General features: G+C 47.2%; 1 protein-coding gene across 2 annotated transcripts in view; it reads right to left on the bottom strand.

Moving 5' to 3' along the window:
* Nucleotides 1–18,538, bottom strand: part of COL6A3 (collagen type VI alpha 3 chain) — a 106,077-nt gene that overhangs the window by 46,293 nt on the left and 41,246 nt on the right. For both annotated transcript variants that reach the window (XM_075934040.1, XM_075934041.1), the window contains 8 exons: nt 17,719–18,285; nt 11,929–12,561; nt 10,641–11,237; nt 9,186–9,788; nt 5,916–6,515; nt 2,325–2,671; nt 1,193–1,271; nt 129–274 (listed from right to left, as the gene is read on the bottom strand). In XM_075934040.1, the coding sequence (XP_075790155.1) occupies nt 129–274; nt 1,193–1,271; nt 2,325–2,671; nt 5,916–6,515; nt 9,186–9,788; nt 10,641–11,237; nt 11,929–12,561; nt 17,719–18,285 (3,572 nt within the window). The remainder of the gene's footprint in view (nt 1–128; nt 275–1,192; nt 1,272–2,324; nt 2,672–5,915; nt 6,516–9,185; nt 9,789–10,640; nt 11,238–11,928; nt 12,562–17,718; nt 18,286–18,538) is intronic.

Here is an 18,538-nt window from a genome sequence, read left to right as displayed (position 1 = left end):
TAATTTTATCCGCAGCTTGTGCAAATCAGCCGAGCTCCGTGGAGGGAGGCTTTTCACTTGCCAGAGATCCATCCAGAGGGTATGTAAACTTTCTGCTCTATACAAGCCGCCAGCTCAAAGCTACTCACAAGTTGTTCTGCCAGTTCGAAATCTAAATCCTGCAGATTGACTCCGAGAGGCCTGTTGTATGTGAACCCGCGGCCAAACTCTAACTGCATCAGCTCCTCAAATTTTGGTGTTCTCTCCAGCGCCACAAACATGAGAGCCTTCACACCTGGGGGTTGGAACAGAATGCATTTCTTGGGAAAGCGCCAGCAATGTTTGGAAGCATCCACATTGTAAAACCTGTTCCTGTTTGTTCAACTGGAAATCTAAAGAAAATGTTGGCACATGATCATGAACGTGAATGATTTTAGGGGTCTGGCTAAAGCAAAGGGATTGATGAATAATCCATTTGCCCCTCTCGGGATTTGAAAGTCATCATCAGATTTAGGTGCCAATGGGTAGTGGATGGGCTGTACACACACCTAGGCCATTAGCCTGAATCCAGTGTCCTTCATTTAATGGCCCACACATGGCAGCTGTGCATTTGTCTTTATCAAGGTTCCTACTGCTCTCAGCTCATTGGAAGCAGATGGTAGGATGACCAACATTGTCCTCCTGGGGCTAGATTCAAGCTAGCCCATACCTGGGCAGCACAGTCAGGAAGGAGCAGAGGACTGCACCACTCTTGTGTGGGCTGCAGAATATTGGGTCAGATTTCCGCTCCTTCTACCCAGGCTCCACCCCCATAGGAGCCAAGCTCCCCTCCCCTCACCTGGTGCATGGCCTGAGCCTCCCTAGCCCCTGAGCATGAGGAGGCCAGATGCTTGGGGGCAGCAAGACCTCGCCCCCAGTATGCCTACAGTAGGGGGTTTGCGGGTGGGGTCTGGGCAGGGTCAGGCTGGTGTTTTGGGAAGGCCGTGCCTTCCCCGCCTACTATACCTGCCACCCCTGTTGTCAGGGGGACACCTCCAGAGCATTATTCTAAGGGGGAGAGGATTAAAACCAGCACGTGGGTGTGGAAGTCAATTGAATACCAACCTCACCATTCACGGGGCCATCAAAAACCTGGGCCCAGCGCACCTATTAGAAACCCCGGGCCAAATGAAGCAAAATGCAACGTGTACATGGTGGCAGGCTACTAGAATACCTTGTTTTCGCAGTGCGTCCGATTCATCCTCCAGCTGAGCCATCCTACCGTCGGCACCATCGGTTAAGTGAATTACCACCTAGGGAGGAAACACATTCAAGTCAGGTCCCCCTTGTGAAACTCAGCCACGTAGAGCAATGCCAGATTCTCCACTAGTTTCCCTTGATTTATTTCCATGGTCCTCAGTGAGGGACAGAGATTTAGCCTGTGATATTCAGAGCCAATGGTGCAGTACCAGCCTTTCCTCAGGCACACCTTTCTCCTAAGCTCAGATAGGCTCATCCCACTAGTCCCTCCTGCCCTTCAAGGGGATGGATTTTTGGCTTTACATGCCCACTCATGGATCTCAGATGTTTATTTTCCAGTTGGCTAGAGCTCAGTAAAAAAGCTCAAAATGGTATTCGCACACATTCACTGGCATCTCAGTGGGGTAGCCGTATTACTCTGTAAGATTAAAAACTACTCGCAGGCCTGTGGCACTTTAAAGACTAACAAATATATTAGATCGTGAGCAAAACCCACTTCATCAGATGAGTTGGAATGGAAATAACAGAGTCTAGGGTATATATAACAACAAAGCAGTTACCTATCAGTTTTAGGACCAGAGTTAATGGAGCTAATTAAGTCAGACTGGATGTGTCCCATCCATTGTATCTGATGTGGAAATGTGAATATCAAAGGTGGGAGAAATTGGCTTTGTAGCGTGTTAACCAGTTAATATCTATCTCCAATCCCAAGCTAATAGCATCAGACTTGTGATGCTCAAAATTGTTGTATCCATACAATACATTTTAAAATGCCAATAAAGTGCCACAAGACAATAGTGTTAAGATGATCTAACAAGGATGATTTGTTTATTCATTTGTCTGCAGCAATTAAACTAAACTCTATACAGCAGTATTCCAAGTGAAGAAATAATTGGGGGAAATCTGACATCTAGGGATCTTTGGTTTTCCGTATCAGGAAATCTTTCACACACTCGATATTTCAGTGGGGCAATTTTCCACTTGGTGTAAACTGGCAGAGCTAAATTCACTTCTGTGGAGGTGTGCTTGTTTAAACCTTGCCCAAGGTGTTTCTGTTTCGAAGCCCACAGAGGAACCTCTGCAATGAAAGGAGAACCCAGACTTACTTTCACGCTGTCCGTAGGAGCTGTTTTGAATTTGTTCTGGTAAGATCTCAGTGTCTCTGGTGTGAGAACATATGGGCCTCGGTTGCTCATGCCTTGGAATTTCTCAAACAATTCGGACTGGTACTCAGAAAAGTCAAATGCTTCAATGACCCCAGTTGGCGTCTGCGCCATGACAGCCACTCGCACCGTTGGCTGCTGGGTGCCAGTACAGCTGATCCTTTGCATCTGGGAAATTCTGTTCAGAATGCTCTTTACCTTGGACTCCAAGGCTTTCTGAGAATTAAATATATTTTGCCCAGATACAACATCCGAGACGTCAAACCCAAGGATCACATCCACGTTGCATTCTGGAGAGGAAAAATATGTAGACTCATCAGACACAGAATAAGGCGGGGGGGGGGGGGGGAGGACGGGAGGGGAGCAAGGAAGTAATGATGACTTCAGAACAGGCACAGAAGTCAAGTTGTTTTTTTAAATTGAGTAGCCTCATATCTGTCTGACGAATCCTCGATTGTGAGATCTTTGGGCCAGCAACTCTCTTTGTACAACAGCTGCTCCAGATTTTGGGGCCCCAGCTGCTCCAGGTTGAACCTCTCTAATCCGGCACTGTCTGCTCCAACAACCTCTGTGGTCCGGCACGATTTTAATTAGCCAGATGTCCACTTCTCATGTGTGTGGCCAAGTTTCCCACAGTTCCATAAAGTGTCTTATGCTGCTATCTATTTATCACCAGCCCTCTGAGCTGCACAGAACATAATGCACAGGGCTCCAGTGGTGATTTCAAGAGCTTGAGGCTTGTTCCCGCCTTGCTCCCCACCACCGACAAGCCTGCCTACCTTTCTGCATCCCCTTTCCGTTCATGGCATGAGCCTGCGGCGTTGCCAATTGTTTATGTTCAACTACGCTGGCTCACCCTTCTTGCTAGCTGCTTCGGCACACACCTGGGCATGTCTGCAGGCTGGAAGGCCACTGGAAATGAGAAGCAGCCAGCATCATAGGACCTGGCAGCTCCCTGCAGACCACCAGCTTGGGCTTAGGGGAACACCCGTGGCCTGTGGTTTTAGGGTATTTGTATCACAGGGTCAATTTCTTTTTTTGTATCCATTTATTTGCCAACTTCGGTGCCTATTTGCCAGGAGTCCCAGTTAAAACCAACTGCTGCAGAAGCTAAGAGCAGTGGACTAAATAAATTGCAAGGTGAAAGCCTTCCTCTGGAAAGACATGTCCTCTAGCCCTCAGCCCGCAAGTGGGGGGAAGGGAGAGCCCATCAGCTGATCTAGACTCCCGCCATGGTTTGCGGAGAACTGGTTTTCCTATGAACTCCCTCCCACTCTCAAGAGCTTTCTAGACCGGTGTCCATACTCAGCCACGCCCACAAGCTAACGGGGAGCGAAGGCAGTCTTTTCAGTGCTGGCTTCACATGCGCCTGGTTGCTGATACAGCCAAACAAGTCTGTGCCGGCTGTTCTCCAAGGGCGTTTGAGTGCAAAGGGCATTAGAGCAGAGCTAGTCTAGCCACCTTCTTCACATTAGGCCCTGAGCATCTCAGTCCAATCAGAGGGTTGCAAAGACCAGGGCAACCATGGCACGGTCCATCCTAGAGAGTGAATCTCTCAACAATATGGGTGACAAAAGGCTGGCAAGGCCACCAAGGCCAGCAGGGACAATAGGCACAGCAATGGGTCCCAGAGCGCCACTTTCCTGAGCATCTCGCTGAAAGCGGGACCAACGAACAGAGGCCACCCCCGTCATGCAGTCGGGCCTCCCCACTCCTGTCCATGCATCTCTGGAGCATGCAGGGTGCATGGGCGACAGTGAACCCCCCACGTTACATGGATTCAGGCACGTTCTCACCACAGGCCCCTATCTCAGCCAGGGGGCTGGACCCATTAACTCACTAACGCTATCTAGGCTCCCGTTGCCTCCCCTAGCACCCTGGGGAAGGGTAGGACCTGCTGGAAGGAGCTTTCCCCAAGGCTCCCCTAGGGTTTGGAATGACTCAGATACAGCAACTCACCAGGACCCTCCCCTCCTGTTAACGAAACCTTCTGCTCAAGTAGAGCAGAGGACGGACAAAACAGACCCCTACCCTCCGTCCCACGCTAGCAACCACCAAGCCAGATAGGGCCCTTACTATACATAGGCTGCAACAGTGACCGACAAGAGCCTAGAAAATCTGGAGACATGACCCCAGAGTTACCTTCCACTTCCCCTAACGGGGAGCCCTGATGAGGAAGTGGACCACGGCTAAGAGCTGTTTCCTTGGGCGAAGATTAAATGGAGAGAAGACAGCAGGCACCACCAGCAATGGGCTCGTCACCTCCCCGCTCCGTGTTCCCAGCCTTGAAAAGTTCCTTCCCAGACAGCAGGGCCTGGACTTCCCTCAGGACCTCCCGGAAACCCACAGACCACAGCGGCCACAGCTCAGCGGCTGCACAGTGTGCGATGGTGATGGGCTGTCTGGCCAGTGACTGGCTGGATACTGATCTGTCACCCCGCCAGTCCCGCCTCGACATGACCGATCTGGTCCACCAGAGAAACAGAGAATTCTGGGAAATGAGTCTCTCCCAGCCTGCAATCAACACTTGTGCAACATCCATGCTTCCCAAGAGTTCGCTCCTAGCCAGGGAAGAAGAAACCCTTCCACATCGGCCAAAACAGAGGGCTCCAAACTGCTTCTGCAGCACCAAACTGGCTGAAAGTACGGATGCCTGTGGGTGCGCTAGATGGGCTCCTGTGTGTTACGTCAGTCTTGGGCCGCCTATATCCAAGGTCCTGTCAGTATGATGGACAGGCAGAAGGTGTATAGCTAACAATGAATCACTGGTGGCAGAGAGGCAATGGCCGAACGTCCCACTGGGCTTTCTACAGCATGAGTCACTAGTCACAGGGTATTTTCTTTTGTGGGTGCCTAGAGCCAGACTTAGTCCACCGCTCTGTGAGGACGGGCCAAAGAAAGAGACCAGGACAATGTGCCTGGAGCGTGAAGGGCCAGCCTCGACAAGGGGGCAAAGTCCATCACTCCTCTCCCTACACCCCTTAGCCCTTTGCTACACATAGTTTCACCCAGTTCTGATCTAAAGGCAAAATCTACCATGAGGCCGCCTGTCCAGGTTGAATTCACTGGCCTAATGTGCATACTGATTCTGGGCACTTAGTTTGTAGTTTACCACGGAGGAAGCCTTAGGCCATGAAAACGAATTAAGTCCACACAAAGGGGCCAGTCCGATCAGATAAATCCATAGGGCAGCATTGGATTATTTAGCAACTCATTTGTCTGGGGTGGAGCTACTCTCGTTGTCCACACATGCTCCATCAACCCTGAGGGCAGGGGACTGGACTCAATGATCTCTCGAGGTCCCTTCTAGCCCTAGGACTCTATGCTAGCTCTTGTCACCTTAGAATGCCTATTGGGATTGGACATATATTGCAGTAACATCCCACAAGTTCTCATTGCTCCACAAATGCCCATGAAGGCCTGGGCCTAGTGCCAGAGGGGAAGAGTTTGCAATCTAGAGCCAAGACCTTCCATGACTGTGCCCACTCATTAGAATTTGGAAGACGGAGGCTTAAGAAGGCTCGGAGTACGTACCTCTTGTGTCAACTACTCCCGGACATAGCTGCTCTTCCATAACAGCGTCGAGAGTGATCAACACTTGCTCATTCAGTTCTGACAGTTCCGGGGCCGTGGCCACTCGGAAAGCCGTGGCACTGTCGGAGGACAGCTTGCTCAAATCGTCCAGATCGACGTTTTTCACCCCCACGGCAAACACCTTGACACCTGAGCCTGTCAGGGCCAACGCTGCCGCCTTTCCTTCCTCCGAAGGCCGGCCCCCCGTCACGATAAAAGCGATCTGAGGGACTTTCTCCTCCACCCTGCTGCCAGCCTCTTTCACAAAGTGCCTTGTCTGGATGTGCTTGAGGCCTTCGTCTGTGTTAGCCACCCTGCCTCCTTTATAAGCCACTCTGTTGATAGCATTTAAGATCTGGTCTTTGGTGGTATAGTCCTTGAGGAAAAATTCATCCGTCACATCAGAGTTGTACTGGGCCAATCCTACCTGAATGGATTTCTCCTCTGAGTAGAGCGCGTCGATTATGGAATACACAAACTGGATAACCTGTTGGAAGTTCTCTCTCCCTAAATTGATGGAACTGTCCAGCAAAAACACGATGTCGGCTTCCCTTTTACCAGCTGAAAGCATAACAAAGAGGGTGGGTATTAAAACTTTTGTAACGCCTGGAATATCGTCTCAAACAACAGAGGAAAACAGACCATTTTTAAATTGTAGGCACACTATGCGTGCAGACACAGTTCTGCTCTCCATTTGGAAAAATGTCTACCTTTGGGAAATAAGATGAGCAGTAAACAAATGACTGATTCAGGATGAGTGAATGAGTCCAGATAGCCCAAGCTACTCAAAAGGGAGTGGATGCCTCCTTTTTTGGGTGTCCCATCTTAAAGGAATCTAACTTTCAGTGAGCTCAGGGCCACTGAATTTTCTGAATGGCAGGCCCCCAAAATGCCAGCATCCAAATTCACGAGTCCCTTGTAAAATCTTGACCAGAATATTCAACCAGACACAAACCCCAACTCTCACACAGCTCACCCTTTGTGGGGGCTTCTTAGAACCAAACAGGAAGGCTACATCTACACTGCCATGATCTCGCGCAAAAACTCTTTAGCGCAAGAGTTCTTGCGTTAAAGTAGTTGTGCAAGAGAGTGTCTACACTGGCATGTGCTTTTGCACAAGTGATGTGCTTTTGCACAAGAGCATCCTTGCCAGTGTAGACGCTCTCTTGCGCAAGAAAGCTCCGATGGCCATTTTAACCATCTTGCGCAAGAAATTCATGTTGCCTGTCTACACTGGCCTCTTGCTCAAGAACAGTTGCACAAAAGGGCTTATTCCTGAGCAGGAGCACCAGAGTTCTGGAGCAAGAAGCCCCGATTTCATACATTAGAACATCAGTTTACTTGCGCAAGAACACGTGACCAGTGTAGACAGGCAGCAAGTTTTTGCACAAGATCGCGCCAGTGTAGACGCAGCCTAAAAGGTCTGTCCATCAAGGTTCCAGATTAAGGTACCATTTGGTGTCATTCTCCTTGCTGCTCAGCATCTTTGCAGCTAGCCTTATAAATGCATAGCAGCATCCTTCAGTCTGTGCCGGGGAAAGGGTCTGAAGGACCAAAGAACTAGGAAAGCTCTCGGAAACATGACATTTGAAGAAAGCAGCCAGCAAAGCAGGCTCTGCACAATCTATTGAGACCACAATTTTGGATCTGGCAAATATCAATCAGAGATGACCTCTTGGGAGAAGAGAGACCCTAGCCACAGGAAGGAGAAGAGAATCCATGTGCTCTGGTCTGAGACAACTATTTAGAGTGACAGATTATAGGCTGAGAATAGAAAAGCACAAGGTAGGGTCACTTGAAAGAGACCCTTGATGGTTAGGTGGAAAAAAGGAGTGACTGTATTTTAAAAGGGTTGGAGGAGCATCCAAAGAGTATGGGCTTGGAACCAAACATTAAGAGGTCGGTCCAGATTAGGGTACCGTTGGGTGCAATTTGTTACTGGGGGCCAGTGAAAAAAATCCAAGAAGGAAAATGCAGACCGAGCAAACGCTACAATGATTCGCACACAACATGCAAGCACCGCAGGGTGAAGCCAGAGCAGGGAACAGGGCTAGACTGGAGGTGGGGGAAGGCAGGGAAACAGAATCCCAAAGGCCAAGTCTAAGTGCCAAACATCCATTATTTTAGCAAAATGCCTGCTTCTGTTTTAAGGCTAGGAGAGCTCCTAGACACTGTTCTGATCCAATAGTCTTGGAAGTCTATGGAACAGGCCCTAGCTGGCGTAATGTCATCCTTCACTCTCGCGTCCATATCCCCTTTATGTTTCTTCAGCAACACCAGCAGTTTAGATACCCCGAGAAGCCGGGGGCTGAAAAACATAGCATGTATGATAGACCCATGGAGACTGAGACCAGAGGCACCACCCCGTCATTTAGTCTAGTGTGACCTCCTGCGTAGCGCAGGCCAACAACAACACCCGTACGCGAAACTCAAAAAATAAGAGGAAGGTGAAAGTCCCCCCAGGTCACTGCCAATCTGACTTGGGGCAAAATGCCTTCACAGCCCCCGCCTGGCATTCGGTTAGACCCTGAACGAGAGCCATCCAGCCAGGCCCCATCTCAGCACACGAGCCCACCCCACCGAAAAGCTCTGCCCTGTTACATGTTGTTCGTTTGAATGGGCACGTCTAAACTACATGTCTCTTTCGAAAGAGGAATGCAAATGAAGCACATCGAAAGTGCAAACGAAGCACGGATTTGAATTTCCTACGCTTCATTTGCATATTTGCATCCAAACGCTTTTTCGAAAGTGAAAGCACAGTCTAGATAGGCTTCTTTCGGGGGGGGGGGGAAACCCATACTCCTGAAAAAATGGGGAGTATGGGTTCTTTCGAAAAAGGAGTTTTTTTCAAAAGAAGCTTGTCTAGATTGCACTTTCACTTTCAAAAAGCCTTTTTTCGAAACAGTGCTCAGAGGCGAATATGCAAACAAAGCGCAGGAAATTCAAATCTGCACTTCATTTGCACTTTCAATGTGCTTCATTTACATTCCTCTTTTGAAAGAGGAATGTACTCTAGACATAGCCTACGGGAAACATTTCCACCTTGGTCACCATCTTCCAAGTTCTGGTAGGCCTTTTTGGTGAGTCTTCGGTAGTGCCATGCAAGCAAAGGAATAAGGACTAAACTGCATTCATTCTAAATGACTTTACGAAGGATGAGAATTTTATCCCAGGCTCTATTCTGAAAGTCTTCCCTCCCCCAGTGTCTGCCAACATGAATAAAAGACTGACTAGGAACTGGGACCGGAGGAGGTGGAGATGTAGGCTCTTCAGAATCTACAAGGGACCCGAAAACCTTCTTTTCAATGGTTGGGAGTGCCGTAAAGTCTCTGATGATGTATGTGACTGTAGGATCTTTGGTAATGATCTGCATCTGTGTTCTATCTGCATTCTTTGCTCCTACGCCTGTGGTTTTAACCCCAGTAGATTCAATCAAGGCAGAAGATCTCGTCACATCGTCCTGGGACCTCCCTCCAAGGAGGAGGACTAAATGCTGGGGGACCTTTTCTTCTATCCTGCTTCCAGCAGACTTAATAAAGTAATTCTTGACAACATAGTCCAGCGCTTTCCCCACATTCAGCGGGGTCCCTCCTTTGAGCCGCAGGCGGCGTACAGCTTGCACCACTGCCTCTTTGGTCTTGTACGTTTTTAGAAAGAAATCCGGGAACACGTTGTTGCTGAACTGGGCCACGCCGACTCTGGCTTTGTTGGGCCTCACGTCCAGCTGCTGAACGAGTCTGATGATGAAATCCCGGATGTGAGCCAGGCCGTCGGTCCTCACGCTGTCAGAGCTGTCGATGAGGAAGACGATGTCCAGCTCGTCGCCCTCCAACTCTGCAGGACAACACAAGCATCCGGGGAGAGGAAAGTGACTGACATGAAAAACCTTCCTGGGCGGGGCAAATGGGCTCTGTGGTCAAGTGAAAACCCAGCTGGCAGGCATCCGATTTGGACCTGGTTTCTTTTGGAGGGTGGTGCTTTGTGCCGCTTGGTTACATCCAAACTGATACGCACATACCACCCCAAATCCTAACCTCCTGCACTCTGAAGTTTTATTTTTAGGCATTTACTTTCTTAAAGGCGCCTAACCTCCCTTGGCCCCAGGTTTATGTTAATTTCAACTATAGAAGTCTCCAAAGAGCTTCCTGCAGCTTTTGCCCAGAAAGTCTGAGCCCTCAATAACTCCTTAAAATCTCAGCTGACTCTCCATTCTCCTGACCATGCAAATGAGTCGTCTTTGTTTTTAAGAGGGGAAATCATTTGCTGGCAGGGAAGGAGTGAAAAGATATTGCATGTTTAGCAATATCTACAGTACCAGCAATACAGAGGCACTAGGCCAAAGGCTAGGGAACTTTGTTTGGGTCGGGGGTCGCTGACCCCCCAGAAAAATCAGTCAGGGGGGCTGCACAATGTGAGACGCCCCTGACTGAGAAGGAGAACGACACTCCCCAAATTCCCCTCGCACACCAGAGCATAAGGGGACCCAGTCAAATAGGTTTTGTTCACTCCAGCCCGTGCGGGTGGATGGCGGGGCGGTAGGGGCTGTAGCACCAGCGCAGGCTTCTCAATGCTGAGCTTTGGGGGCTGGATTCAGGCAAGCTGGGCAGCTTCATCCGGGCCCCAGGCTTGAGGTCCCCCCCCCCCCCCCCCCCCCACACACACACACACTGCACTAGGCAATCTTACCTGGAGTGACTACGTCTCCCAGGAGCCTTTGTATCTGTTCTGAAGTCAGCGTTCTAATAGGCGTCAGCAGCTTTGTGTCGAGGCCAGGCAGTTCCTGGAAGGTTCTCACTTGAAACAGGTACTCAGGACTCAGAGAAATCTTTCCCAGCTCCGCAGGATCCACATTCTTTGCGATAGTCAGAGGTGCTATCCCAGCTTTTTTAATTTGGAGGGCAGGGTCATCTATGTCATCTGCAGACTGGCGGGAATAGAGCAGTATTAAAAACTGAGGGACCCCTTCCTCTATGCGGCTGCCAGAGGGTCGCGTGAAGATGTTCTTCGACACAAACTCCAGGGCGGCGCCGACGTTAACCCGCGAGCCAAATTTGGGCCGTAACTTCCTCACGGCGCTCAGCACTTCTTCTTTGCTGGAGTGAGTGTTGAGGAGAAACTCAGTCTTGACATCGTCGCTGAACTGGATCACAGCAACCCGGGTGGCATCGATACCCACGTCCAGGGAGTTCACTAGCCGCTCGATCATACTGCGGATGGAACTGAACTCTGCGGTAGCGTACTGGGAGCCATCAATGAGAAACACAACGTCCTTCTTTTCTTTCTCTGTCAAAAGAGAGAGAGTTCAGATGACACGGATAGGCCCAAGACTTAAATTACTAAATGATCTAAAGTGCAAAAGGTTTAACCTCTCCCCCTCCCTCCACCATGTGCAATGATCCTTTTGGGGCCCATCACCAAGCAGCACAGAGCTAAAGCAGCTGGCCATTGGGACCCATGTGTGAGATTAGTGTGGAAATCTATGCGGCCATCCTCATACACGACCATGTGTGGATCTATAATGGTTGCTCTCCTAAGAATGAGTCCTCTCTCTGAAGGCCAGGAGGGGGACGAGAAGGCAGGGAGTAGGAGAAACCCTAAATCCCTATTCTCTGTTGCACAGGGCAGATTGCAAAGTGACCATCTAGACACCGAGAAAGGGGGTTATTTATTGTAGGATGATGGTCCAGATCCTGCTCTGACTTCATGGACTATGGAGATGTGGCAGTCTGCCTGCATGGACCACGTGGTAGGACTGATGCAGGTAGACGTATTTGAATGACTGACTGTAATTACAGACCCTTGCAAGCCCAGTGACAACTGGGCAAATAGAGGCTACACTGGCAGGAAGAGGAGGTTGGTTTTGGAGCCTTCATTGTGAATGCCTTGTTTTGCTGTCTCTGCCTCGGTTTAGGTCTCTAACTTGCTCCTACGAACATTGCTTTGGGGAGATGCCCGCCAAAAACCATCCTCTCACCTGGTCTGAGTGTAGGCGGCTCCACGTACGGGGGCTGCCTATCGATTTCTTCCCGGGTGAGCCGAATGATTCGATCTGAGATGCTCTGCTGTACGGTGTCCAGTTGATTGAAGTCAGGGATGGCAACAACAAACTCTGGTGTGAAAGAGATGGTCTGCAGCTCCGTGACGTCGGCATTTCCAACTCCGATGCCGAAGGGCACCATGCCACCCGTCTTCAGGGCTGTCGCGGGCCTCCGCACGTCGTCCCTTGATTTGCCAGTTGTCAACAGAATCAACAGCTGAGGGACATCTTCAGCTATCCTGCTGCCGAAGGAGCCAACAAACACATTGTTTGTGACATAGTCCAGGGCCGTGCCCATATTTAGTGGAGACCCTCCCATAATGGTCAGGTCCTGGATAGCTCTGATCACATCTGCTTTGTCAGAGTAGGTGTTAAGAAGGAACGCTGGTTGTACGACGCTGCTGAATTGTAACACGGCAACACGGACCCTGTCGGGGCTGACATCCAGGCTCTCCACCACGCTTTGCACAAAGGCCTTCAGTGCAGGGAAACCACTTCTGGCACCATCTGAGCCATCAATCAGAAACACCACGTCCTTCTTCTCACCTTCATCAGCTGTTGTGGGAGGCACTGAGGGGAAGGGAAGATAAGTCAGATTCTCTGTGTAAAATAGACATCCTCTGTATAAAACAATTCTCAGCAAGATGAAAGGCTTGGGGTCTTAGGTTTCACACATGCTTATCCAGTTTCTTTATATTGTTGTTTACCTTGAGCCAAGCAATCAAATGCTCTTGACTAATGGAAAGATGGATGGAAATCCAATAAAAGCCACAAGACCTCATGTGCTAGGTGATGCCTACCTAGCTGGGAGGGGCTCTATACTCTTTACTGGAAGCATCAGCCTTTAGCAAAGGGAAACAAATGGAATACGTAATCAGGGACCATTTTCTTCCAAAGCGATCAAGGTTTCTAGGGACTGGAACACATTGGCACTAGATGTCTACTCCACTTAGCCCTGGTCTACACTGGTGTGGAAGGTTGACTTCAGATTCGCAACCCTGGCTATATTAATTATGTCCATGCAGTGGGAGGTCGATGTGATTAAACACTCCCAGCGGCTTCCCTTACTCCTCACAAGAAGTAGGAGAATTGGCAGCAATGGAGAAGCCCTCCCTGAGGAATGTTCCAATCTAAAAATAAGTAATGCTGTGTGGGCGCTGGATCAAGTTACAAAGGATGAATACACACAAATCGGGGGCCAAAAGTACATGGGGGCAAAATTAAGCCCAGGCATGAAACAAGTTCAAATTATCTTGCGACATGAGGGATACCAAAAAAAATCTACAAATACATTAGAAGGAAGAGGAAGACCAAAGATAGGGTAGGACCATTACCCAATGAAGAGGGGGAAATAATAACAGAAAATGTGGACATGGCAGAAGCACTTAATGACTTTTTTGTGTCGGGTGGTGGGAATTGAATGCTGGTGAAAATTGGATAAGTTCAGAAGTTACATAGGAAAAGAACACGTTAAAGATTACTTAGCCAAGTTAGATGTCTTCAGCTCCCCATGCATCCTAGAATTCTCAAGGGGCCGATTGAGGAAATATCTGAACCATTAGCAATTATCTTTGAAAAGTCATGGGAGACAGGAGAGACTTCAGAAGACTGCAAAAGGACAAACATAGTGCCCATCTATAAAGAGGGAAAGAAAAGCAATCTAGGGAATGACAGACCAGTCAGCTTAACTTCTACATCAGGAAAGATAATGGAGCAAAAAATGAAGGAATCCAGTTGCAAATATCTAGAAGATAATAAGGTGACAGGTAACAGTCAAGATGGATTTCTAAAGAACAAGGCTTGTCGAACCAAGCCGATAGCTTTCTTTGATAGACTAATAAGCCTTATGGATAAGGGAAAAGCAGTGATTGTGATATACTTAGACATTAGTAAAGCATCTGATACAGACTTGCATGACCTCCTCATTAATAAACTAGGGCAATGCAACTTAGATGGGGCAATTATAAGGTGGGCACATAACTGGTTGGATGACTGTTCCCAGAGAGTAGCTGTCAATGGTTCACAGTCATGCTGGAAGGGCATAACAAGTAGGATTCTCCAGGGATCAGTTCTGGGACCAGTTCTGTTCAATATCTTCCTCAACAATTTAGAATATGGCATAGAGAGTACGATTATTAAGTTTGCAGACGATACCAAGCTGGGAAGGGTTGAACGTGCTTTGGAGGATAGGGACAAAATTCAAAATGATCTGGACAAACTAGAGAAATGATCGGAGGTAAATAGGAAGAAGTTCAATAAGTAAGGATGAATGTAAAGTATTCCACTTAGGGCGAAACAATCGATTTCAAGCACACAAAAGTGAGGAGGGCTTTAAACTAGGTTCGACGGGGGCAGATGACCAAAGCCCACAGGTAAGTGAAAAACATTGAGACGTAGGAGATGGGTCAGAAATGGGAGGGAGCATGGGCTATAATAGCAGAGAGAAAGGAGGGAGAAGGCAAAACTAGGGTGTCAAAATCAAATCAGTATCTTAGGTGCCTACATATAAATGCAAGGAGTATGGGGAATAAGAAGGAAGAATCTGAAGTGCTAGTAAATAAACACAACTATGACACCATTGGTATCACAGAGACTTGGTGGGATAACAGACACGATTGGAATATTCGTATAGAAGGATACAGTTTGCTCCGGAAGGACAGGCAAGGAGAAAAGCGAGGAGGTGTTGCCGTATATATTAAAAATGTGTACAGTTGGACTGAGGGGGAGATGGACATATAATATAGACTTATTGAGAGTCTCTAGGTTAGGTTAAAGGAGATTAACAAATAAGGGTGGTGTCATGCTAAGGATTTAGTATAGACCACCTAACCCAGGCAGAAGAGCTGGATGAAGCTTTTTTTTTTTTTTAAACAACTAACAAAATCATCCCAAGCGCAGGATTTGGTGGTGACGGGGGAATTCATCTATCCAGACCTATGTTGGGAAACTAACACAGAGGGCACAGATTATCCAACAAGTTCTTGGACTGCATTGGAAACAATTTTTTATTTCAGAAGAGTAATAGAAATGTAGCCGTGTTAGTCTGGTGTAGCTGAAGCAAAATGCAGGACTATGTAGCACTTTAAAGACTAACAAGATGGTTTATTAGATGATGAGCTTTCGTGGGCCAGACCCACTTCCTCAGATCAAATAGTGGAAGAAAATAGTCACAATCATATATACCAAAGGATACAATTAAAAAAAATGAACGCACATAAAAAGGACAAATCACATTACAGAACAGAAGGGGGATGCGGGGGGAGGGGGGGCGGGAGGAAGGAAAGTAAGTGTCTGTGAGTTAATGATATTAGAGGTGGGGAGAGTTAGATGTCTGTGAGCTAATGGTATTAGAGGTGATAATTGGGGAAGCTTATTTCAGAAGGTTGAGGAAGCTACTGGGGGAAACTGTTCTTGATTTGATTGTAACAAATAGGGAGGAACTGGTTGAGAATTTGAAAGTAGAAGGCAGCTTGGGAGAAAGTGACCATGAAATCATAGAGTTCATGATTCTGAGGAATGATAGAAGGGAAACCAACAAAATAGAGACAATGGATTTCAGGCAGGCAGATTTTATTAACTTCAGAGAGCTGGTAGGTAAGGTCCCATGGGACACAAGACTAGGAAGGAAAAACAACTGAAGAGAGTTGGCAGTTTTTTAAAGGGACATTATTAAGGGCCCAAAAGCAAACTATTCCACTGCTTAGGACAGATTAAAAAAAAGTCTGGCAGGAGACCACCTTGGATCAAGCAGGAGATCTTACATGACCTACAAATCATAAAGGAGTTGTATAAAAAGTGGAAACTAGGTCAAATTACAAAGGATGGATATAAGCAAACAACACAGATATACAGGGGCAAGATTAGAAAGGCAAAGGCACAAAAAGAGCTAAATCTAGCTAGAGCAGCGGTTCCCAACCTTTTCCAGATGGGGACCCATTTTGACAATTCAGGAAGACTTGGTGACCCAAGTCAATTCAAAAACAGGGTGGGTGGGAGGAGGCAGAGCCACCTGGGGAGACACTTGGCGACCCTTCTGAAATGTAATGGCGACCCATATTTGGGTCCTGACCCATAGGTTGGGAAACCCTGAGCTACAGGCATAAAGGGTAACAAGAAGATGTTCTACAAGTATATTGGGATCAAGAGAAAGACCAAGGATAGAATAGGTTCATTGATCAGTGAGGAGGGAGAAACAATAACAGGAAACTTAGATATAGTAGAGGTGCTTAATGACTACTTTGTTTGGTTTTCATCAAGCTGGGTGATGATGGGATGCCTGACATAGTGAATGCTAGTGGAAATGGGGTAGGTTTAGAAGTTAAAATAAAAAAAGAACAAGTTAAAAATTACTTAGAAAAGTTGGATGTCTGCAAGTCACCAGGGCCTGATGAAATGCACCCTAGAATTCTCAAGGAGCTGATAGAGGAAGTATCTCATCCTGTAGCTATCATCTTTGAAAAAATCATGGAAGAGAGATTCCAGAAGACTGGAAAAGGGCAAATCTAGTGCTCTTCTACAAAAGGGGAAATAAGAACAACCCAGGAAACTACAGACCAGTCAGTTTGGGGGGAGGGATAGCTCAGTGGTTTGAGCATTGGCCTGCTAAACCTGGGGTTGTGAGTTCACTCCTTGTGGAGGACATTAAGGAATTTGGGGCAAAAATTCATCAGGGGTGGTACTTGGTCCTGCTGTGTAGGCAGGGGATTGGGCTCAATGACATTCAAGGTCCCTTCCAGTTCTAGGAGATAGGCAATCTCCTTTAATTTAATTTTAAAAGATATCAGCATACAGAGTATGCTTTTTAAATTTGCCGATGATACAAAGCTGGGAGGGGTTGCAACTGCTTTACGGGATAGGGTCAAAATTCAAAATGATCTGGACAAACTGGAGAAATAGTCTGAGGTAAGCAGGATGAAGTTTAATAAGGACAAAAGCAAAGTGCTCCACTTAGGAAGGAACAATCAGTTTCACACATACAGAATGGGAAGTGATTGTCTAGGAAGGAGAACTACTGAAGGGGATTTGGGGGGTCATAGTGGACAACAAGTTAAACATGACTCAACAGTGTGACACTGTTGCAGAAAAAGCAAACATGATCCTGGGCTGCATTAACAGGGATGTTATGAATCAGACACGAGAAGTCAGTCTTCCACTCAACTCTGCGCTGATTAGGCCTCAATTGGAATATTGTGTCCAGTTCTGGGTTCCACATTTCAAGAAAGATGTGGAGAAATTGGAAAAAATCCAGAAAGAGCAACAAAAATGATTAAAGGTCTTGAAAACATGACCTATGAGAGAAGATAAAAAAAATTGGGGGTTTCTTTAGTCTGGAAAAGAGAAGACTGAGAGGGGACATAACAGCAGCTTTCAGCTTCCAGGTACCTAAGTACAGGGAGGACAAAGAAAATTATTCTCCTTGGCCTCTGATGATAGAACAAGAAGTAATGGATTTAAATTGCAGCAAGGGAGGTTTAGGTTGGACATTAGGAAAAAAATTCCTACCTGTCAGGTTGGTTAAACACAGAAATAAATTGACTAGGGACGTTGTGGAATCTCCATTGTTGGAGATATTTAAGAACAAGTTAGGTAAATATCTGTTGGGGATGATCTAGATGGTGTTTGATCCTGCCATGAGGGCAGGGGACTGGACTCGATGACCTCTCGAGGTCCCTTCCAGTTCTAGTGTTCTGTGATTATACAAACAAAAGGAATAGTGGCTTTCCATACCTACTGTCTGAATTTCTATGGTTGTCAATAGGTTCACTAGGTTTGGTTCTAAGTCTCCGATTTTAGGAATGGACTCGACATTTAGAATAAACTGTGGACCATAAACAATAGTTTCGAGTTCTCTGGGATCAGCAGTCTTGGCTGTAATAATGAAAGTGACAACTCCAAGTCTTTTAAGGGCTTCTGCTGCTTGCTCCACATCATCAGAAGATCTCCCAGCAGAAAACAGAATTAAGAACTGAGGAACGCCTTCTTCAATCCTACTTCCAGCTCCCGGCACAAACAGATTCCTCAGGGCATAATCCAGTGCAGCACCAATATTCAGTTGTTTCCCAGTTTTTAACTTCATTCGTTTCACTTTCTGCAGCATTTCCTGCTTGGATGGGAATTCATTAAAGGTGAATTCCACTTGCACATTGTCACTGTACTGAGCCACAGAGACTCGGACGGTATCCAGCTTCACGTTGAGAGTAGCAATGACTTTGTGCACGAAGTCCCGGACAAGAGGGAACTGCCCCAATAGGTTGGCTGAGCCATCAATCATGAATAAAACATCTTGCTTGCGCTCTAGAATAAACAGAGAAAAAGAAAACGAGACGTTAAAAATCTTTTTCTTTTTCGGGTTCACCGTGGAAACTTTTATTTTAAAGAGCTGGAGTATGATATTTAAAACAATTGAATGATTTTCATTAATGAAAAGTATCTAAATAAAAAGGGACAGAACCTATTTCACTTTGCCGACCTTTTAATTTCATTGACTTCCCGAAACAAAGTGGAACTCCAGTTATCTATTTGTCCAATTTTCCTTAATTTTCTCCTT

The sequence above is a fragment of the Pelodiscus sinensis genome, chromosome 7, assembly GCF_049634645.1.
Source record: "Pelodiscus sinensis isolate JC-2024 chromosome 7, ASM4963464v1, whole genome shotgun sequence".
In the NCBI taxonomy this organism is placed as follows: Eukaryota; Metazoa; Chordata; order Testudines; family Trionychidae; genus Pelodiscus; species Pelodiscus sinensis.
Note: the sequence above shows the minus strand (reverse complement) of the source record. Positions and strands in the feature narration are given on the sequence as shown.